A 23,556-nucleotide genomic window follows, 5' to 3' on the forward strand; every position below is an offset into this window, starting at 1 on the left:
TTTTCTTCCTCTGTAACAGTGCTACAATGTGTGTGCCAGCAGCACCCTGGGTCCTGAGTCCCCTGCTCTTATGGGTCAGCAATGCACTCGAGCCTTGAACAGCAGAATGCACCTGGCAAACTTTTTCTTCCCCTCATACAGAAAAATGTCACATCTCTCAGCAGTCATTCAGGTTCACTCGCTGGTCACCTCCATAGCTGATCTCTTTCCAACCTCTTCACTTCTTCTTTCCCTGCTCACTTCACACTGTGAGCTGACATACCATCAGTCAAATAATTCTTTGCACCATTAAGCACTTGTCAGTTTACATCTTTCTTACTCAGTAGCTACAGCAAATGAAAAGCTTGGCTTCTGATTCTTCCTATACATAACATACATAATATACATAACCTATACATGCAGCAAAAGGGTTTCATACCTTTCCCCTTTGCCAATGATCAGCATGGCTTTATATCCCCCACACATTGATCTCCCTTCTCTTGTGGATGATCGTTCTTCTGGATTTGTCCAGGTAAGTTTCTAATTAATAGGGTTGTCCTACCAAAAGTTTCATTTGGGTTGCTATTATACCACAGAATGTACCCATGGAAAAGGGGGAATATTGGGTTTTCTTATTTTCCTCATCTCTCACAAAGACACTGGGGATTTATGCATTCCCAGCACTAAGGCTGGAACACAGGAGGGATGGGAGACAAACCTGGTGTCAGATCATGTAACTCTGTTCAGGAGGCACATTGCCCGGTACCCGATGGCATGTGTACAGCTTGTTCCTAGCATTTCCCACATCTCTTGACATGCTGACCAAACGTGGTCATCTTTTGCCCAGGAATGTTTATATCTCCCCCCTGCTCTCATCCTCTTCTTGGCTGACCTGAAGACATGCCTAAATCACAAGGGCTCCCTCATCATGCTCTTATACCAAGGAATGCTTTTGGGGGAGGATGGCATGACTTATTTTTGAAAGTGGCTTTCCTTTTCAATATCTGCCTTTTCTGTCTTTGTGCCAGGCTAGTGGTGAAGGTTTTAAGGAGTTCCCAGAGGGAACTTTTAGGAAATGGCTTATTCTATTTGCAGAAATACTTAGCGTTTATAAAACTTCTATGCAATCTTGTTGTCATGTCTCTGTCAATATACTCCCACTGTGTGAAGAGATTGTTTTTCTTTCTTCCTCTCTCTCTCTCTCCCTTCTCCCAGGGTTTCCTATTTTAGTCCCTGTGCATCTACTTGCACTCTTGTGCTCTTTCCTCATCCTTACTTAGTGCCTCCCACTTCATACAGCTACCAAAATAATTGTGAGGTGATTAACTATTTAAAGAACCATTCTTAGATTAATATGTCAATTGATTAATAAGTCATCAGAGATTAGTGCTGGCAACAAATACACTGTTATTGTAAAAAGTAGACTTTCTTTTTGTACACTTATTGGAATTTTAGACTATGGACACATTACACTGGTGATTAAACCTCCCCGATCCCTGAAGTAGAAGCCCAAGATAAAAATTTTGCATGTTTATAGAGTGCATTCATTTTTTCAACATTTTGAGATGCAGCAGGAAAGCAAAACTTGTTTCCTTTGAAGGAATTGGTACACATTATCAAAGATACTGTCTCTTATGAGAGATGGGAGGAATGGTGATGTTTTTATACAGGTTATGGGAAGACAGATCTTGGAACTACAATGTTGGGATTAAGGACGTATTTTAGTTTCCAGTTTGATTCTGGTGGGGCATTAGTAGCAGAAGCCACAAAGTATTGGTCTTGGAGGCTAGCTTTCACTACCATCTGAAATCGGGACTTCTAAGGCCAACACCTGAGATTTCTGGTAAGAGAGGAACCTGAAAGTCCGTACAGTCCTGTGACAGCCGTGCAGCTGGGTGACTGTCAGGCTTAGCCTGACCTCAGCCTTGCATCCTGCCTAAGTGCAAATCAGCAGCTGAACAGATTGCCATTAGCTGAAGGTAGCTCTTGTGGGAAGAACAAAAAGTACCAATTTACATTCACAGCGGAAAAAAAAAGATGTCTTAAACCATGGCATTGTGCAATGGAAACAGACAGCCGACTTCCAGTTTCTGTTCAGTAATGCTTTGATATAAGGTATGCTTCCTTTTTCCCATAACTCACCTACTAGAACTGTAACTGAAAATTCCTTTTTCTTACAGCCACAGTAGAACCAGGCCCAATGCCTCTTTTTTTTTTTTTTTTTTCCTCCCATTTTAAACATGATAAAATGAGATCTGCTTAGGCTGTAAGAAGTAGCAGACTGCAATATTTCAGGCTCCTGAACAAAGCTGAATATTGTATCCTGTGGATGGACCCAGAAAAACTTCCGGCTTTTTTAACTTTTCTATTTTTTTCCCCCTTGTTTTTGTTTGTTTGCTTGCTTGTTTCCTTTTCTTTTCTTTTTAACCATATGTCTTAATGTATCTATTGCCCATCAGCCTTTATACCCCACCATGTATAGGATCAGTGATAGGATTCTGGGAAAGTCACTAAATGATCTCTTGGTTTATAGCACTAGTTTAGTGATCTCTCCTGCACAAAAAAGATTTAGAATATTTTATTTCCTCCAGCTTCTGTTTCTGGGACACAGTAACCTCAGCATGTAGGATACCCAATGCCCCTCTGAAGACCTGCAGCTCCTCTTTCTGGGCAGCTGAAAACAGCATTAGGCGATGATACCTTGAGAGGTTCATCCTCCTGTTGCCTGCTTCAAAGGGATGCCCCTCCTGCCCTGCCTTTGCAATAGGTTTGCTGGTGACTCTCTCTCTTTCAACCACCACATCTGGTTTACAGCTCTTGTGTGGCCCAGTCCATGTGCAAACTGCGTCAAAACCAAACAGAACTTCTTGTAGTCAGAACAAGGAAGAGGAAAGAGCTGAATGTCCTCTCTTGGGCTGTTGCTGTGCTGGTGTGGGCCCTAAGGAAGAGTACATTCTTGTACAGACTAAAAGGAAAATCTGACCTGATCACTCAGGGAAGAGCACAGGAAGAATAATAAACCAGAAAAGGTTGGAAATATTTTATATTAATTGGCAAAGGAAGAAACAGATCTAGCTCTTCCCCTTCAACTTTTCTAGTCAAACTTACCTGAGAACAGGAATTAGGATGTTTATTTTTTTTTTTTTTAAATTTTATTCAAGACATTCTGGATGGAATTATTGTACAACTGGCTTGGTTACAATTGCAAGACACTTAATTATGTGAGTTATTGGACTTCACTATGGACTGGAGCACAGTATTGTACTGCAGCTGTAGCATCTGGTAGTTTTGCTGCAAATTAGATCGTAAGACTCACTCAGGGTTGTGATGCTCTTGGGCAGACTCCATAAATTTACTCATAAACTGTAACTTCACTTTTTTTTTTTCTTCATTTGTGTCACATCACAGGAGCAAAGCTCAATTATTCTTCAAGAGTTTCCCCTTTTTCAAATTGCATACTTGCTGATGTTTTATATATTTTACTGTTTCCTAGGAGGAAAACACCTCTAGTAGTGGAACAGCTTCCCTAACCAGCGGAGAGATTCCACGGAGCAGGTCAGAGGGGACTTTGATTGACGTGGATGACCGGACACCTGCAGCCACCTACAGTATGTCTCTTCTGCTATTTTCTATATTAAGGGTCTCCAACTAAAGTCTGTATTTCTGCAAAACTCTCAATACTGTCAAGAGCTATAGCTACTCTGTAAACCCCTGTACACCAGGTTGGTTGTTTTGTTTTGGTTTGGTTTTGGTTGTTTGTTTGTTTTTATTGCTTGTGTTTTGCACTACTCAGGCCATCATAGACGTCCCTGGAGTCAGAACACAAGGTGTTGTCACAAGGTCCCCTAGGAGAAACTTACTGGCATGTAAGAGAAGTCCTCTGTCCCCCATAGCAAACACGGGTCAGGCAGGTTGGGAGGAAGAGCTAGAACCTTTAACCTTACATGAGTAAATGCTATTTAGGGTATGTTTATTGGGGGTTGAGACAAGGATGAGAAAAGGGAGTTACTAGCCAAACTACATTAATTTAGGGTTTTAAGAACCAGGAAGGCAAGCTAATTTTGGAGTTAGCCCAGTTTAAAAACTTGAGGTTTTGCCAGTAGAAAACCGTGGGTTGGACTTCAACTGTTAACCTGAGTCAAAACCAAAGTTGCTTTTATCTTATTGTTATTTTAACCTGAAAGTTAAGAAAACATTCCCCTCCACAAGGTAGGCATTCTCTTAGCATTTTGTCCAGTAGCAGATGTGAGCAACGGTGGGCCTGGCACTGGCCAGGAATTTATTTCCTCACTAACCTCCTGCACTCCAGTAATCAGTGCTGTTACCTTGGCATGAGAAAGAGTCAAGCCTAATGACTCAGGCTCTGCCAGAGTTTTCTGCTTAGACTTTTCCTGTAGGAATGTGCCCTTTAGGGCTGGGAAACAAACAGACAAACCCCCTAACATTTCTTTGGGGACTAATTAATTTATTTTTTTAATAGATAATAATGATCTGACTGTAATAGCATCACAGTGTGGGGAAAGCTTTTGGCCTGTGGGCAGAAACAAAACGCCTTTTCAGCTGGTGCTTGAGCAGCCCAGCCCCATCTGGTGGCCCTGGCCAAGGCTGGGTGCTGGAGGGACAGGAGGCTGCCCCTGGGCTCGCCTCCCCCAGCAGCTCGCCTGGAAGGCTCTAGTCAATACAATGCTAAAGCCTTCCAGATGGGCCCCTGGGAAGCAGGTAAATTCCACTTTGGTTCTTCCAAATTGGGATTTTTTTTTGAACTGTGGAAAAAAAATCACAGTTCTGGCTTTTTTGTCGCAATTCATGACAAAGGAAATAAAAAGAGAAGTACTGACACTTCAATTTTATTTTTTTCTTTTTGTGGCTGAATGCACTGTCATTCTTGCAACTGAGCAATAATTAGTAACCTTGGAGATGGAAGGTACTATGGAAAGTGTAATAATGAAGGATATAGATATGGTGAAAGAAAAGAAATGCTGAATTTTCCCTCTAAAATTAAAATCCTTTACAAGTATGTAGAAAGAAGGGATGGTATAACCTCTGTATATAGAAAAATAATGGCAAACTGAAGTGCTAGAAACCCTTAGCACAAAAAGTTGCAGGCACTCTGTTTGTTGCAGGAAGTGTGAGTTGTAATCAACCTACAAACCAGCTTTTGTGAACAGTTATTAATTTAAAATATAAGGGCATCTTGTCTTCAGAGCAAATAGACATTACTGTGAGTGTTCTTATTAGCAAGCATATTTAAATATAATGTATATAACCCTATTTGTCTATTTAAGTGCAATCTCAGAAAAATTAGTAGCTGCAAAAACATTTCTCTCCAAATTTCAAATTGTACAAGAACTCATAAACTGTACCAAAAAATGTTTTAATGGAAAGCTAGTAGAACAAATTCCACTCACACTGAGATAAATTGTAAGAGTGCTGTTATCAATTAAAGACATGTGCATTAGCATGAAAAGGAATCTTGAATAATACATTTATCTGTACTGTCTACAGTGTTTGAAAAATGAAAAAGTAGTTGGTTAATCTTTGCAGAGAGGTAGACACAAAAGAAAATAATCTATGGCATTTTGTAAGAGGCCAAAGATTGCTGGAATTTAAGGGTTTAAAACGTATGGGACCTTAGCATGCTCTATGCCAATTAATAGTCGTAGGAGTTGATAATGATCAGCACCTTGCAGAAGATGCTTTACAACCTTCAGTGCTAATGTGTTAGTACTCTTTCTATTAAAAAAGATTCTTAATGCTACTTAGAAATCAATATTTACACTTTTTAAAATCCTAAAGGAGAAATATATAAATGTGTTCCTTAACAACTTGATCTATACGTATTTTAGGAGGATAAATTTAGACACCTGTTAACTTAATAGACTATCAGTTGGGAACGAATGGGAATTTTTCAAATCTCTGTGCTTTAGGAAATGCTTCTGTTTTCTCTTTTAAACAGATGTCAATGAAAATAAACTGGATTTGGATATTAACTGGTCTGATGTATTCAAACATGCCCATGCTGTTTCCAGGACTAACCCTTTCTGGAATGAACTGTCAGCCTCCAACCCTTTCATACATGACATAGCTGCTTCAATTAGAAATGAAAATAATAGATACCTTTCAATCTTAAAAGAAAACCCCCATTTGTTCTCTAAAGTCTCTAGCAACAGGGATTCTTTGGCTTCCTCGGGTGATGAGCTAGATATTGATTGTCTTCTAAGAAAGACTTCAGCAAGAAGATCTGGACGATCCAAGAGTGTCTCTGACTTCCTGGACATTGTTGATAACCGAAGACTGAATCCTCGCAAGACAACACCTCAAAAAACTATAGCTTCAGACATGACATGGCTTCATAATGACCGTGAAGCCTACAAGATGGCTTGGTTGAGTCATCGACAACTCACCCGATCTTGCCTAGATTTAGAAGCTATGAGCCATAGTCCTGGATGGGCACAAACACAAGCTACAGACATTCATGTAGTTTGTAAACTGAATCACGAAGGGGGTTCAGTACAGCTACCTGACTCGGATATCAACATTCATGTCCCTGTGGGTCATGTATTACCTGGGGAATTCCAAGAAGTTGGTTTAAAGGCTATCCTTAACCCTCCATCATCATTTAACAATGAGCTGTCTAGCACTGTAAGTCCTCTGATAGAACTTACACTGAGCAACCTCAACACAAGGGAAGCCATTTTCCTAGAGGTGAAAGTTGCAGCTAAAGTGAAGAACGATCCACTCAGCCAAGTTATGAGTGATATTGTGTGTTTTTATAGTCTCAATAAAGAAGGGCCTTTTAAGAGGCTAGAAAATTGCTACACTTATCAAGATACCATACAAGTGAAGCTAACTGACCTAGCTCACGTGATGTATGTAGTGATTGCCATACAAGCGAACAAAATCCAGCCTCCAGCAACTAATGTCTGGGACTATGTTCATAGAACAGTCTCAGTTGGAATTTATGGTCCCAAATATATTCATCCATCTTTTACAGCAGTTTTTACAGTCTTTGGTCATAACTACATTCCAGGAAAACTCACAATTTGTGATATAAAAAAGGGGAGTAAAAATATGCCTCCTGTTGTGTTTCAGCTGTGGGGAAAACATACATTTCTGCTTGAAAAGCCACAAGATCTAAACATTTCTTTGGTATCCTGTGATCCAGATTTTGAAGTGAAGATGGAAGACCAAAGCAAAAATATTAAAGAGGAGGAACTGAAAAGAGGTGAAATGGTCCGCCAACAATTCCTGTTTTCCATGCTTGGATGTAGGGAGATGCATTTCTTTGTTTTCCTCGTTCAGATTAAAGTCTTAAAAAGTAGCCAAGTAACGCAGTTCCACGTTACAACTCCTGATCCAGCTCCAAAATTAAGTGGAATTACCAATAGGCCAAAGCGCTTACAAAACCGTAAAGAAATCAAGTCTGCGCCTTTGCTTTTAATACCAACAGTTAAATATCCAAAGTTTCAAGATAAGATTTTGAGCATTAATACTTATGGAGTGGCTTTGAAAAGTGTGTTACGTCAAAATAAGATTGACTATTTGCTAGAGTATTTCAAAGGGGACACAATAGCACTTCTTGGTGAAGATAAAGTAAAAGCCATTGGACAAACTAAAATAAAAGAATGGTATGTAGGAGTTCTCAGAAGAAAGATTGGTCTTGTACATTGCAAAAACATAAAAGTGATTTCCAAAGAACAAGCTATGGACACTGCTGATAGTGAGATAACAACCAGGAATATAGTTGAACAAATTGCATTGCCATTCAAAAAACTGACTTATATCTACTCAGTAGTTCTGTCTACAGTATCAGAGAGTGTTTATGACTGGAGAGCTTTGGCTGAGGTGCTAGGATATTCACATATGTCTTTGGATTACTTTAATGAGGCACATGCTGATAAAGAATCAGAGAGAGTTGCGCAAGTTGTGAAGAGGATGAAGGAAGACTGCCATGCTAACAAAAAAAAGAGACTATTTCTTTATGAGCTCATTGTTGTAAGTATTGCATGAACTAACTTGGTTATTGGGAATGCATTGTCAAGAAACTACTCGATAGCAATGTGTGAACAAGAAAACATGGTCCTGCACCCTTGTGAGAATCTTTACAAATCTGAACATATTACTAAAATTTGTAGATATCTATAGATGGAAAGTACATCCAGATTCTCATGAAGAATAATACTTTGATGAATTAATTCTAAAGAGTGTTCTGTAAATGTTCCAGAAGCCTTGCTCGTTCAGTAGGTTGACTGAGTTGACTTTTTTTGTTTTTAAATGGCCATGATTGAAATAGTTTTGTCTTTTGTCATGGAAGTTATCATGGTAAATTGCTTCCCTGAGCAATTCATATTCCCATTGTGAAGTATTAGTAACCTTATAGTGTGGAAACTCCATGATTTATATATCCTGTGTACCCTAAGAGGCATGTCTAAGTTTGCTTCATATTTTTAAAGCAAGGAAATCGTGACCCACATGTTAAGGACAAGATTTTTAATCCACACATGACAACTTCATAGTCAATGTTGTAGTGACCTAAGAACGATATTACAAGTATTTCAGTACATGTTTTCTTGGGCCTCATTTGTAAGCCACTGGACAACTTTTATGTGATTCAATACCGTTACATGTGAATCAAAAGTAGGTTGATTCTAAATGCTTCCAGGTAATGGGTTGCACTGTTAACCATCTTAATTTACTTATGGATCTGTGTGCAGATTAATTTGGAATTAATGATTACTCAGTTCTGTCCTTGGCTCTGACTGAAAAGTCTACCAGAAGTAGACTACAGAAGAGAATTAAATTTCTCATATGAAAATAAAGTAATATAAAAATGGGTGTTTAAAAATTCACACTGTAGCCTTTCATCTAAAGCCTTTTGACTATCCTGAATTGCAAACCTTAACAGGGTTTACTTCTCATAACTAGTCCATCCCCTTTGAAGTGCTGACAGCAATTTCAGCAGGATTCAGAAAACTTTGGTAGCAGTGGCCACTTACAACTCTCAAGACTGCTTTAAACTATGTGAAATAAAACTGAGCAAGTATGAAGTACAGTTTAGTTTGCCACATCTCTGTCCAAAAAGGGGAGGGGCAAGTTAAAGGTGAAAGCTTTTATTTGAATCCAAGCTTTTAATTGAATACAGTAAAACAGAGTTCATTACAGAACAGGCAAAAGGTGGGGCACAATTAGTTTAACAAGATGTCCCATTTTTTGAGTTGTATATGATTTTGAGCTATGAAATGCCAATGCAGGTCCCTGTCTTTGTAAAGCTAGACTTAAAGCTAGATATCATCCATGTCACTTTTGGGTAGAATTTACTAGTTATTTCTTTTAATTAATTTCCTATTATTATGTTTAATAGGGTTCTTGATTATCAGAGCAAAGTCAAACTGAACAACTTTGCTCCACTTTGCCAAAGTATAAGGTGATTTGGTACTGTACACTTTAATCTGCTTCTTGCTACTGTGCCTACCAAAAGTTCTACTGTTTGCAATGAGGATTTTCATGGAAAAGTGCTTTACAATTAAATCACACAAATGTCTGATTTCTGCAGAAATGCTTGATATTTTATTAAAAATCAGTATCTAAAACCCAAGGAAAACTTCTGGATTTTGTTCTTGATCTTTCACTGAAAAAGTCAAGATTTTCAGTGGAACATTTTGCTATTAATTTGAGGAGAAGAATAAAACACCACCTATTTTTCTCATTAGCTCTTACCCAAACAAATAAAGAAAGTAGAATGCAACATATCTGCATTTCAGTGTTTCACTCCTGGAACCATTTTAATTTGTTATTAAAAGCTCATTTGGCATGGGGGAGGGAAGAGTTTTATGCTTGCATTTCTGCTTAATGCTCAGCAAATTGTTAGATCTATGGGAGGAGTAAATCAAAACGTGCTGGCCAACGTAATAAATTATTTTCCAGAAAAGCAGTAGACAAAGGACCACACCTTAGTATAATAGTGCTCTAACTTCATTTTTAAGTTTCATGTCACACTTTGAAGAAGCTAAATTTGATGTCCCAAATATTTTTGTTGGAGAAGCATATTCTTCCTTTAGGATCTGTAAACTTGGCAGGATCCATTTGACACTGGAATGCTGTAGCAGCTGAATGCCAGCTTAATTTTTTCTTAAGCTTGTGGGCAGTTTTCCTATGAAACTGCTGGCAACACTTTTTTGTAGGAAAAAAGTTACATATTTGTAAGAACACAAAATAAAAAAAAAAATCCTTCCTGTCTGCTTAGAAATGCAGAATAGTGCTATAAAAATGAATTATAATGTTCTGTTTGTAGTTATTGGTGAAGATACACTAATGAAAATGATTGTTGCAGGCACTTTTGAAAATAGATTGCCAGGGATTAGTGGCACGTCTTACCCAGGACACCATCATTTTGACTTCAGCTGTCAAGCTTGGCAAATACTGGCGGGAGCTTGCGGAGAGGCTAGCCCGACTCACAAAGCAGCAAATTGAGGCTTATGAAGTACCCCACCAAGGCAAAAATGGAGCAGTAGCTCTGGAGGTAAGGCTCTGGTGTAATGGTGTGTGCACACTTGCTTCTCTGCACAAACACAGCCAGGGACCTTTTTCCTTCCTTGCTTTGTGCACTTCTTTCCTCTTGCATTTCGGTCTCCTTATTTAATTTGCAAGCCCTTCAATGCGAGGACTTCTCACCAACTTTTGCTTGCAATATCTAGATATTCCTTTGAAGCCATTTTTTTCGGTGTTACTGTGCCAAATTAATTTGCTGTGGAGTTCCTGGTCTCCCTCTTGAGCTTCAGCTCTTCACTCCCACCTCAAGGGCCAGCTTCCATCCCTTCTTATTGTCCTGCCCACTTGTTAATCTTACTCATTCCTCTGCTGCCATTTCAGACATGGTGAGGAAGACCATCCAGCTCTTGCAGGAGCCACTTCAAATCACCCTCAGTACAGCTTTTTCTCTTCCCTCTGAAAGGAAGCTTACCTCCACCATTAACACTTTTCTTTTCTGCACCTGTATAATATTTGCCATCATTTAGCCTAAGTAGCATGACAAGAGTCTGGAAGCTCTAACACCAATTCCACTTCTGTCCTATTATATGAACATGGCAAATCATGTTTTAATTTCATAGTTTGTCAGGTAGGTCATGCTATTTATTCTTCTCTGCTTATACAGAAGTAGAAGTTCTAAATGTCCTGGTTTCAGCTGGGATAGAGTTAACTGTCTTCCTAGTAGCTGGTGCAGTGCTATGTTTTGAGTTCAGTATGAGAAGAATGTTGATAACGCTGATGTTTTCAGTTGTTGCTCAGTAGTGTTTAGACTATAGTCAAGGATTTTTCAACTTCTCATGCCCAGCCAGGGCACCTGACCCAAACTGGCCAACAGTTTATTCCATACCATGGGACGTCCCATCTAGTTTAGGAACTGGGAAGGGGGGGGCAGGGAATCACCGCTCGGGGACTGGCTGGGTGTCGGTCGGCGGGTGGTGAGCAATTGCCCTGCGCATCATTTGTACATTCCAATCCTTTTATTACTACTGTTGGCATTTTATTAGTGTTATCATTATTAGTTTCTTCTTTTCTGTTCTATTAAACCGTTCTTATCTCAACCCAGGAGTTTTACTTCTTTTCCCAATTTTCTCCCCCATCCCACTGGATGGGTGGGGAGTGAGTGAGCAGCTGCGTGGTGCTTAGTTGCTGGCTGGGGTTAAACCACGACAAAGTCAAGTTGACCTCTCAGATGTATTTTAGTGCAAACACATCTAAAGAGTAATTTAGGTGCCTAATTATATCTCAAGTGCCATTTGAGGTGCCCAGAGGTACCCATGGCATCCGTGCAATGTCAGATAATGTCACAAAACTTAGGGTGGGCACTCATCCATGCCTCTGAGTTGAGGGCCAGCCTGTGCTCCTGGCACACCTTTGCCTGGGCAGCCAAGTTGCTTCCCATGTTCCTCTACTTTTACTTCAACACTGAAGCATGCAGTAGATCCACTGTTTCCCACAGAGTTATGTTCCAATGACTTCTAGGTCCCAGACTGGATTTTACACTGAACATCCTCTTTTATAAGCATTGCTAAATGATGCTCAAGCTGACCTTTCTGCCTTGAGAGTTTACATTCTCTCGAGTCTCCCTCTGCCTGTACTATCATCCCTTGATTATTGCAGGTAATGCACATGATCCAGCCTGAATGCCTTCTCTCTCACCTCTCAGTACCAAAGGAATCACTATTTCCCATTCACAGGTTCACAACTACTCAAGCGATTTTTTTTTCTTCCTTTTTCTTTCCCTGTAGCTGATTCTTCCTCTTCCCTGTAAAACATATCCTCTTTTCCATAGTCTGAATCCAGTGAGTCTTTCATCTCAGTTTTATCTGCCTGGTGATAGCTATCAAGAGATTGCTGCTCTAATCGTGAACTGCCACCTCATTCCCTTTGAATGCTTTGCCCTCCCTCCCCAGTCAATATTTGACCAAAATTCCACACATCTACTTACAAGATTCTGCAATTTTCTATAAAAATATCTCTATTATTGCTGTTTGCAGACACTGCCTCCTTTTCTAATCTTGCTTTTCTCTTTCAGCTATTTTGTGTATTGTATTTTTTTTTTTTTTTTTAGTTGTTCTGGGTATATTACTTGTGCCTGGATGCATCTTCCTCCTTAATTTTTTTTCTCATAAAACTCTCAGCCATGTCAATCCCTAGTCTACTGTTCTCTTTTAGTGAAAAAAATCACCCTGTTATTGTCTCTGGTTTTGCACTAGCTTATTCTAAAATACTAAAATCAAATAGAATGTAAATGCTTGTCATTTCCATTATTTATTTTTTTTTACTGTTATGCCGTGCCTTGTCTAACTTCCTAGACTTTTGTTTTACTTACTAAGCTTTCTGTGACTGTCTCACAAAACCCCAGATTTCCACAGAAGGAATTATAGACCTGAACAATGTGCAACTCTACTGTTCTCCATGAGATTCGGAAATGTTTTCTCCTTTGCTAACAGACAGCAGAACTAAAACAATCTTAAAACTCTTTTTCCAGCACCATACCTATTTATTTATATATATATATATAAAAATATATATTAAAAATTTACTTTGTTTTAAATGGGTGTCTATTTCCATGAAGCCCATCTTTTGCCTCATAGACCCTATTATTTTATTTTCAAGAGGTTTTTTTACATTATTTTTATGACAAACCACCTACAAAATTCTCTGTCTTTCAGTGACAGTGTCTGCTGCCAGAAGATAGTACAGGGAAATTCATCTTAAAAAAGCCAATAATAGAGTATGTTCTATTTTTTAAGAGAACATTCAACAAGCTATCAAAGATCAGAATTTTGCTTTATTTTTATGTCATTTCTCAAGGCTTAAGATGGGCCCATGGGGAATTTATTGGGTTCATGTGAGCTTTGTAATAGTGCTTGTCCACACAGGTGTGAGTTCAAAGCACACCAGGTTTCTAGCACTGGTATCTCATGTGAACACTCACCATCCTCACTGTCCTGTGAATCTAACCTTGCATTTCAGTACTTTCTACTGAATTTCAGTGCTTTCTTCGGATTCTGAACTTCTCAATGCTCTAGTGCATTGACCCTCTACATGCAGAAAGCAATACTCTGTTTATAAAGTTTTGTGTATGTATGTTGTTCATCATGGATGCAAAATGAATGTAGCTAATGCAGTCTAACTTCATACCTGTATGGAGATGCCCCCAGCATTGTTACAAGGTTAGCGTTAGTCTGACTAAATCCAGAATGATTGCTGATCATCACATTTACTTAGCAGCTATAAAAGAACCCTGATTAAAAGCATCTTATCCCAGCCTGGAGTTTTCTAATGGAAAAACTTTCTCATTGATAGTATTTGTTGGTGTGAAAACACGAAACCAAGCAAAAATGGGGGACTAATAAGTTTTGAGTAATTATTGAGGATTATCTGAAAACATTAACCAATTCGTTACCCATCAAGGACTGTTCTACCATCAAGAGGATTGATTGGTTGAAAAATGTTTCTGCTTTTAAACTTAATATTTTTCTTAGTGGGACAAATCTTCTCCCAGATGATCACAGAGGCAACTTGAGGTACATACAATTGGTGCCTAGATTTTGAAGTGCTTTTCATCAGTAAATTCCAAATCACTTTACAGAGGATGTAGGTATCATTATTACCTACTCAGCAGAGGCAGTGAGAGCAGAGGGAAAACTCATGAACGCAGCTGAGATGAGACTTGCCCAGGATGCTGCAGTGATTTAATATTTTGCCTGAAAATCTGCTTTAATATAATTCAGGCATGTCAAATGCAATTCAGTTCACCCATTCCATTAGAGTATGTGGATGTGGAGAAGGATCTGCCTTAGAAGCCTGGTTTGCAGTGTTAGTTCAATGTGGTGAGCATGTAGATTATTGCTAAGTTAATCATGCATCAGAAATGACCAGTTTATAAAGCTTTTGATTCCCCCCCCCCTTTTTTTTATTTTTCTTTTGTCCCAGGAGAAAGAAAAATCAGTTGTAACAGAGTAGAGGAAACCAGGGTTTGTATTTTAGACATATTTCAGCCAATTCTCTGATTGCACAGTGTCAGACTGACCTTCAGCATCAGTCAAAGCATAGCATCTTTTCATACTCACTGTCTTGTCACATTCTAGTGAAGACGGAAGGCTGTACCCCAATTCTCCAAATATCCTGGTCTAACAGGAATATAAGGAAAGGAAGCAGGAGCCAGAGAAAAGACATAGCCAGCAGCAGAATATCAGGAAATCCAGCTTCTCTTGTTGGCTACTTTGGTTATCAAGCTAAATTGGGAATACAGAAACTTTGTGGTCTCAGAATAAATACAACAGTGGTGAGCTGCTTTAGTTCACTAAAATACATTATAATACCTAGTATTTGCAGTAGTACATTAAAAACTTCTTTTTTAACATAGCCTGTCTAGTAAAAGGAAAGAATTCATCACTCTTTGTCTTCCCACCTACTACCAAGTTACTTTTCTTTCCTCCTTTTATAAACTTGTGGTTATGACTTAAGATAGACTTGCTTAAAGAGAGAAGTAGGCACCATTCATTTTGGGTAAATGATGATGCCCTTCCCTCTTGTAGACCTAAAATGAGAAATTTCACTGAAAGCATAGGCACTTTTTTATGGCTTAAACTGAAGGAAGAAGCCAGACTAATCACACTGTGAGACACGCTACTGGGGATATGAGTTTGATGGGGTTTTCCATTTGGGGATGGATGAGAAAGGCAGCAGAAGTTGAGGGAGATGTTTACAGAAACTACAATAGACTCAATCTTGGGGTAAATTGAGAGTTCTTAGCCCAAATGTAGAGAAAACTCAGAACTATGAGCAAAGAAATTCTGCTACTCAGTTCCTCGAGGGATCAAGTAAATAAGTCTTAAATCAAGGAAGCAGAGCTTCATATTGTGTATTATTTGTAAATTAATAGGATTATATTGTGGAAATAACCAATTTCCTCTTGGATTATCCTTCAGAACCATGAAAACTGCTTTTCCATTAAAAGAGAAAAAGATGTTAAAAAAATCTGAGCTTCCTGATCACTTCTGTGGATATATGTATAAATGTGCACACATCAGTCCATATGCTTTTATTACTATGCATAAGTGTGTTTCTGTTAAAACAGCAAATGGCAGAACCTTTTAGGAAAGTGATAGGTTTCTTTATAGCTTTGTATATCACCCCTGCAATTCCTAACTTAATTGCTGTTTGCAAAACCTGTATTGCCAATAAGGAGTGGGAAACTAGAAAGTGGATAGCCCAAGTTAAATTTGGAAAAGCAGCATCTGGGAAAACAATCTTTTTGTTTGTAAACTGAGCAAACTTACTCTGGACATCAGCACTTTGAACGATATAAGTCCAGCTCGTATCTGAATCATGCTGTCATAGTTTAATTAGTGTCACTAGACCAATGACACATTACACCTGCTAAGGATCTGCTCCATATTTGTTTGGCATAAAATAAACATATTGTAGTTTGAAACAAGGAGCACTGGTAACCTATCTTTTCATCATTTCCTCTGTTTCTTGCAGGACATTTTTTAAATTTCATGTCCTGATTTTAAAAATGTAATTATAAAAGCTTTTGACTCTCCTGCTTTTGGGGTGTTTGGTTTTTTTTTTTCTTTCTTTGTTTTAAACAGAGGTTTTATAGGTAGATTGTTTTCCTGCTGCTGTTACCAGAAAACATTTTTGTAAAGAAGCATGTTTAAAAGTTGCAGTCTAAGTAGAGGGACGGTAAGATGTTGATTAATGAGACAAGGAGGCATTAGCCATCAAAACCACAGCCAAACTCCAAATAGGGAAACTGCTGCTATGCATTTCAAAAATGACCAAGGGGAAAAGTGTTTTCCTTCCACCCCTGTTCTTTGAATTATACTTTCAGACAAGGATATATTTCAACTTGGTGATAATCATCTGAATGAAGAATTTATCTTTCCATTATTTACCTCACTAAGAACTTGAGTTTCATAGAAATGAAGGACATAAGGTTACTGGAGTTTTTATATCAACATGCCTTTGATGATAAAGCATTTCAGCATGGCTAGGGATCAAACACTTATTTTCTTTTTTCTTTTTGATGACTTTTCTACCATTGCAAATATTTAGCAATTTTTTTCTCAATAATTCAATTTCTGCAATTAAAACTTTTTTTTTTTTTTCCCTTTATTTTCAGATGATGTGGAAACCTGCATATGACTTTCTCTACACGTGGGCTGCCCATTACGGAGACAGTTACAGGGATGTCTTACAAGACCTGCAATCAGCCTTGGATAAAATGAAAAACCCAGTAACAAAACATTGGCGAGAGTTAACTGGAGCATTGATTCTTGTGAACTGCATGGAGGTCTTAAGGGCAAGTGCTTTCTCCAAAATGGAGGAAGAAGAATAGACTACCAAGATATGTTTTTGGAAAATCTCTTGGGAAACTGTACTGCTGATATTTGTGTTTCAGCGATGCTTGCAGAGCAGGACGGAATGAAGTTTGTTTTATCTGAGTTGATGGGTCTAGCCTCATGGTTCTCAACTACAGATCCCCAGAGCTTGCTAATGGCTACTGAGTAAGTAAGAAAAGAGTGGGGGATTAAACTAGGGAGGCCAAAAAAATTACTTGAATTCTATAGGGTAGTTTCTAAAAGGAGCTATTTCTGATTGCCTGACTTCTAGGTGGGGATCAGTTTTAAAACCAGAACTATGCTTGGATGAGTTCAGCCTGTGGGGCCTAGGCTTACGTTGTTTTAAGTGAGGTATTAAAATCTAAATATTTAATACAATATTTTGATGGGTGCCTAAACCCCTCAACTCTAAGTCAATAGGTGCAGGTTGGCCTAGAAAAAACCTTTAGGATTCTTTCATCCTCAAGTGGGACAAAATTAATCTCATCTTCTCACAAAACAGGAATTCAACAGTTATTTGCACCTGGAAAAATAGGTGTGTGCTGCTCAGTCCTTCCAAAACAGCTTCTGTTGTCTTTTTTGAAGACTGGAAGAGAGGCAGGCAATTCAATGGTCAAAGGTGATTGGTTTTGATTGGTTTGCAGATGTAACTCAACAGGGTTTGTGTTTCTGTCTCTCCCTCCCCCCCCCCCCCCTTTTTTTTATTTTATTTATTTTTTTTTAATTTTAGCAAATTTGTCTAGATTCTGCTGAGTGGAAACTCAGGAAGCCTTCTTGGTGTACACTGTCCATCCCTCTGATCATTTGCTTATTCCTACTTTGTTGTTATTAAATAGATAAATAGGAAGAGTGGTTTTGTAGGTACAAGGGCTGTAGACAGTTCATACCTGCTTCTGTTGATAATTTTCTTCTACCTTACTGTATGAAGAGTATGGGTGATGGCTATTATTTTCTCAAAAAAAGTTAACAGTGGGGTGCTTTTCAGATTAATTTATTTATGGAGCAATTAATTGTCATTAGTCACATGTTCTAAAAAGAACCCTGCTTAGATGTTATCAATAAAAATCTTTCAATTACTGAGTACTTTATTATAAATACAGAAGATATAGGCTGAATAATAGCTACAGGCTAACCAACTTTATTTAATTTTTTTTAACAAAACATGTTAAAAATATTTTTAGTTAAGTGGTAGATGTAAAAGTTTAAACCCATTTTGAGCACCTTTGATCAACATTCATTCAGAAACAGCAGCAAATACTCATGACAACAAGTTGAAAAGAAAATTGGGGTTCTGCCATCGCTTGCAGTTGACAAGGAAAAGCTAAATTCTTTCAGGAGTACCACAAAGTAGTAGCATTTCAGTCCAGAACCTGTGCTTCCACTGTTGTCTTAGCTGATGTCTCCTAAGAAAGGGAGTTTTGTGATTCTAAAACAAAACTGCACAATTAAACATTTTTCTTCTTCCCCACTCCTTTCCTCTAACCTGCTTTCTTTTCTACTTTCATTAAGCTTTCCCAAAACATGCATAGCTCAGGAAGGAGAGTGAGGAAAGGGCACTTGCTCCAGTAGTGGGAAAGCTCACTCATCAAAAGACTCTTTAGCATCAGTGCATGACTGAACCAGCATTGATGCGAGTTATCTGGCTTCTGTAGACTTACTCCTGATTTGCAATGGAAATTACTGCAAACAGGAATTGGTGGAGAAAAAGGAGTCAGATTATCAGAGCTCCCCGTTGTTTCAGGTGCTAGCACCTATTTTATATTTTGCCCCATGCAGTTTTAAAAACAGCTGCAGAGAAAATATAAAATAACATTCTCTTGTTACCTGTACTTCAGTGAAGAGACCAATTGTTCCTTCCTTCTGTAGGTAGTGAAGCCCCCAAAAGAGGAGACGGTATCTGTTGTCTTTCTCTTTTGTGCTGCTAGGTAAGGAAAAGGCGTGTACTGGTTCCTTTTAAAATAGGCTTCCTTAAAGGTAAAATGATAAATTCAGATATTAAAATTATAAATACTAAAAATAGACATTAAATGAAAATAAATTCTTTACAATAATACTTACAATGTACCCCTGCATAGTCCCAGGGAAATTTTTTTGTAGGTTTCCCAGACTGCTGCTGCTTTCACCTTAGAGCCTGCTCATAGCAGAGACTGTGAAACCTGAACAGTATTTTGCAGTGGTGCAACAGGTCACACACCGTCTCCCTGCTTAAAACTGCAGGGAAATACATTTTTTGCTCTCTAAGAGCTGAAATACCAGAAGAGATCACCGAGCAAATCTTTCAGCTTCACCATGTTCTCTCACCAGCTGATCTTCATGCATCCCAGCAGGCCATGCTCCCTTACTTAAAGCCCTGTTAAGCACCCCCACCCCTTTTTTTTTTAAAATTTCTTTCTTTTTTTTTTCCTCTTTTGTTAACCTGGCTGCAACAGCTAAGCAACTTGTCCTACTCCTGTTTCTGAAGACAGGTCTCTGCTTCCATCCTTTTTTTGCACATCTTAATTTCTTACCTTTAGTAAATGTGTGTTTACTACATGCCCTATTGAATTTCTTAGTTCCGTCCTGTATTTTCCTGTTATCGCTACTGGTCGAAAGAGGGGGGAAAAAGCTACCAGAAGCACCCATTCCTAGTTGTGCAATGCTACCAAATATGAAGGACAAGCTGCGCAAAACCTTCAAGGCTGAAGGACAATCCATCCTGAGAAGGTGGTCAGTGATCAGGAATTCAGGAAGAGAAGTGCTCAGGGAGCAGAGGCTGCTGCCTGTATTCTTGTGGCCAGGCCCTTTCATTGCAGTGAAACAATAGCAAAATTGTTTCTGTCTTGAACGAGAGTTGAATTTGGCCCAGTAGATTTAGCAAATATTGACTTAGTGAGTCAGTGTTCTCCTTAGCTTGCGGAATTATGCAACTGGTCCTCCAAGCATATTTCTTTAAAAGGGAATCTATGTCTCTCTGTAGTTGTGCCGTACACTAGGGTCTTTGACTGTGGGCTTTGGTTGCTAATTGCGCTCCCTGGTTTTGCTTTAAGCTTCTGCTCATATGAGTGAAATGTGCACTCGTGCAATATTCTGTTTACTTTAGCAGCCCACACTGGATATATTAAAAAAAAAAGGTATTAAATCCCCATATTTTTTTAGTGCTCTAGTATTCAAAACCACAAAATGCCAGCTGGGAGTGGAAGCAGCTGCACTCAGCGGCAACGCACAGCTAGGAAGGAGCACATGGCTTTGGTAAACACACTCTGTTCTTGACCTTTTCTCCTTTCCTCCCACCCTGTCAAGAGAGAACAGCTTTCCCATGAGCCTGCACACATACCTTCTTGGGTTTCTGTGAAGTGGGATGAGATTAACAACTCCTCACTCCTCGGGTTGAGACAAGGAAAAATACCAGCCCCTGGTCCTTGCCTTAAATGACCCTCTGTTTCCAGGTTTCCACATTTCTTTGTACAGCCTGGGGAAAAGAGCTGTGTCAGCCAGTTCCATTTCCCTTTATATGTGTAGGCAGAAAAAAAAAACCCAAACATTCACCATCCTTCTAAACTCTGAATAGGTACGTTTCTTAAGCAAATGAGCAAATGAAAAACTTGTGAGTGCATGGATTGATTTACGATACCACCTACCCATGAAAGTTGGAAAAATGCTTCCCTGGGGTGTGGCTGCACCTGAATGGGGCAGACACCTTCCACAGTGGGCAGTGGTGAGGGAAATCTAGCTGTAGCTCATGCTAGAAATGCTGGTTTTTTTCAATGAAGTTGGAAGCCATTCCTGGTGTTACAGTGCAGAGGCATCTCAGCTCCGTGCCATTTAATGGCACCGTGTGGTGATGTATTTCTGAATTAATAACACTCAAGACAAGAGAGAAAAGGCAAATTATTCCCCCGCATAAGTTCCAGTCCTCCAGCTGGGTTTGGGGAAGGATTCAGTTCCTTAGTTTTTATTTGCTTTTTTTGGAAAGCAGAGTTTTAGGGAAGGAAAAGGAAGTTTCTTTTAAAATATAAGTAAAGGGCTACTCCCCAAGCCAGTCTCCAGGCAGCAGGTTGGATGCCAAGAGCACGCTGCAGGTTGAGGGGTGTTCTTCATGGAACTGTCCAGAGAAGAAAAGGGAAGGAGGCATCAGCCATCCTTCTTCCTACTGAGGCCAGGAAAATGGGGAGAAGTGGGCAGGTGTCTTTTAAATCTTTTTGTGTGAAAATGACTGATTTTCACAAATTCTTCCTATAAACCTGAGCTGTGTGAAAAGCAAACGCTAAGCAGCTCCAAAGGAGCAACTCTATTTCGTTGTGTTGTGTTGATTCTAAAGACTTATTCCTAAAGTACTTCTAGGCTCAGTAAGTGATCCAGCCAACAATGACCTACTAAATAATAAAGACTATTGTTTACAACTGCAGATGGCAATACCATGTTCCCAGCTAAACCCAGTGATCCTGCTTCTTCATCAGCTAATAGCTTGTTCAGCTATGGACAGCTGAACCAAATAGGAATATAAAGCTTTGCTGTTTTGTTCTGTTTGTGTCACAGCTATGAAAATTGCCCATGAAAGGACAATAAAAGGAGAGTAAGGGACTTGAATTTGGTTTCCCCCCACTGGGAAGAGAATGTAGCAAATGGTATTCTGCACATTAGTGTGAGACACCAGCCAGTCTATTAAATTCTCTGGAGAGGTCCTAGAACAATTGTAGGTATGTAAATAAGATGTTAGTCCAGCGTGGGTGATAACCATTGTTCTTGATAGTTCTGCTGCCAATAAATGTCTACAGACAGTATGGGATATAGTTATTCAAATAACCTGTCATTATTCTTACTACAGAAAGTGCCATTTTCTATTTGTTGCCAGTGTGTATATATATATGCTATGTATTTTTTTTAACTTACAGTATATATTTTTAAACAAAATAAACAAAGAAAACCAATATTGTCCACTGGAATCTTGCATAGATTTTATTTTGTTTTTGTAAGACAAAGAAGAGAAGAGGAAGATGGCCACAAGGTGAAAGATCGTGGTTCTGTTAATACCAGGGAAATGAGCAATGCCTTTACGCACATTTTTCTTCATTTAAAAGTTCTGCATGTTAAAAACATGAATGTACACTCCTTTTAGCATGTTCATAAGCAAAAGTAATTTGCTTATATTGCTTCCAGAAACAGAATGAAATCACTCTTGAGAAGACAGCTGTCTGTGGAGCTTGCTGGGGAAGCCAGGCCTCCTCACAAGAATATGCTTTCAAATTTTCTCTTTTTTTTTGGTGGAGAATCATGAAAGTAAGTTTAAAAGTTGAATCTTTGTTTGTAAAGGTCAGTCAAAACTAACACGAGCTTCTGAACCTTCACTAGAAAAAAATAACACTGCTGATGGGTTTTAATTGAACATTTACTTCAGTTTTCTCAAATCAAATTGTTACTCACGATCCTTTCAGTACAAATTGGCCAGGAATACCAGTTATATCTTAAATCCTAAAATTATGATTGGGATTTTAATTTAAAACTAAGTAGCAGAAGTTACTATACTGACTGGAAGGTCAATTTACATACCCATTCTAAATTCCAGGTTTTAAAATGTAAATGAACTGGCCTGCCAGGAATAGGGATGGCAGCACAATAGTTCCGAGAGAGCAGACAAAGACAAAGTGCATTCAGCTCCACTCCACAACTTCAGAGCTTTAAACATTACGTTTGCGATAAATGCAGAACAAGATCTGAAATACAGCCTTGTCAAATACAATACCCTGAGAACAAAGGGAATCAGGAGTGACAGGGAGGAAGTGAATAAGCAATGACTGCTCAGTATGTCTCATAACAATGAAGTTATCAGGCAATGGGTTTAAAAATAAGTGTAAGTACCTTTGCACGCAGCGAGGAATTGAGGAATGAGTGGTTATGGGCTATTGCCGAAGACAAAAGCATAAATGGGTGCAAAAAGGCAATTAGTCAAATTTATGGGAAAAAGTGCCTTGTGGATGTGGTGGTTTGTGTACAGCCACCAGCTTCCTATAACACAGAGTCAGATACTGAAAATGCAGCAGGGAGAAATACTATCCAGCGATCGCTCCGTTTCTCACACTCTCCCCTGGAGACTGCGGGGCTGGAGCGGGCAGGCGCCTGCTCTCTCCCTGACTTTCCCAGCGCTCTTATAAACACGACACTTGTACAGTCCTCACACATCCCAGTAGGCTCCTTTCTAGCACCCCGCCTCCCTTCTGCCCCAGCCGAGGCGACAGCTCGTCAATTTATTCGGCAACAACCACGGTCCCTCTCCTGGTCTGCAGCCTCAAGTGCCAAGAGCAGCTGGTTGGACTGAGCCGTGATCCTCCGACTCGCTGCTCTGGCAATGGGGGATCAGTCGCTGATGAGGGAGCACAATCCTAAACTCTAGGCAGGGAGATGGCAACCAAGCCAGACTCCTCAGGGCTGGCCCTGCCCCATGACCTTGCTTCTTTCTCAGGATCCAGCATAGCCCTATTTCATGCATCTGATGGAAAAACATGGCGGGGGTTGGGCGGAAGGAGTGGTAGGTTTTAAACAAAATCTTAGACGAGAAAGCTCATTTCTTAATTCTACTCACAAGTAGGAAATGTTATTATTAGAGTCTGAAACCATTTCATATACTGTCACCCTCTATTATTCATACAAAAGCCTCTATTGCTATTAATAAAGGAGTTTAAAAAAAAAAAAAGCTAATGGATGGTTTAATAATGCTGCT

General features: G+C 39.2%; 1 protein-coding gene across 1 annotated transcript; it reads left to right on the top strand.

Annotated features, from left to right (window-relative positions):
- The first annotated feature begins 442 nt into the window (after positions 1-442).
- On the top strand, positions 443-16,858 carry MACC1 (metastasis associated in colon cancer 1). The gene is made up of 5 exons (XM_010577662.1): positions 443-511; positions 3,473-3,587; positions 5,936-7,974; positions 10,310-10,498; positions 16,643-16,858. Exons 1-5 carry the CDS (start codon positions 443-445, stop codon positions 16,856-16,858), a joined length of 2,628 nt encoding a protein of 875 aa, XP_010575964.1.
- The last annotated feature ends 6,698 nt before the right edge of the window (positions 16,859-23,556 follow it).

This window comes from Haliaeetus leucocephalus, unplaced genomic scaffold (assembly GCF_000737465.1).
Source record: "Haliaeetus leucocephalus isolate CR32 unplaced genomic scaffold, Haliaeetus_leucocephalus-4.0 Scaffold566, whole genome shotgun sequence".
NCBI classification, from domain to species: Eukaryota; Metazoa; Chordata; class Aves; order Accipitriformes; family Accipitridae; genus Haliaeetus; species Haliaeetus leucocephalus.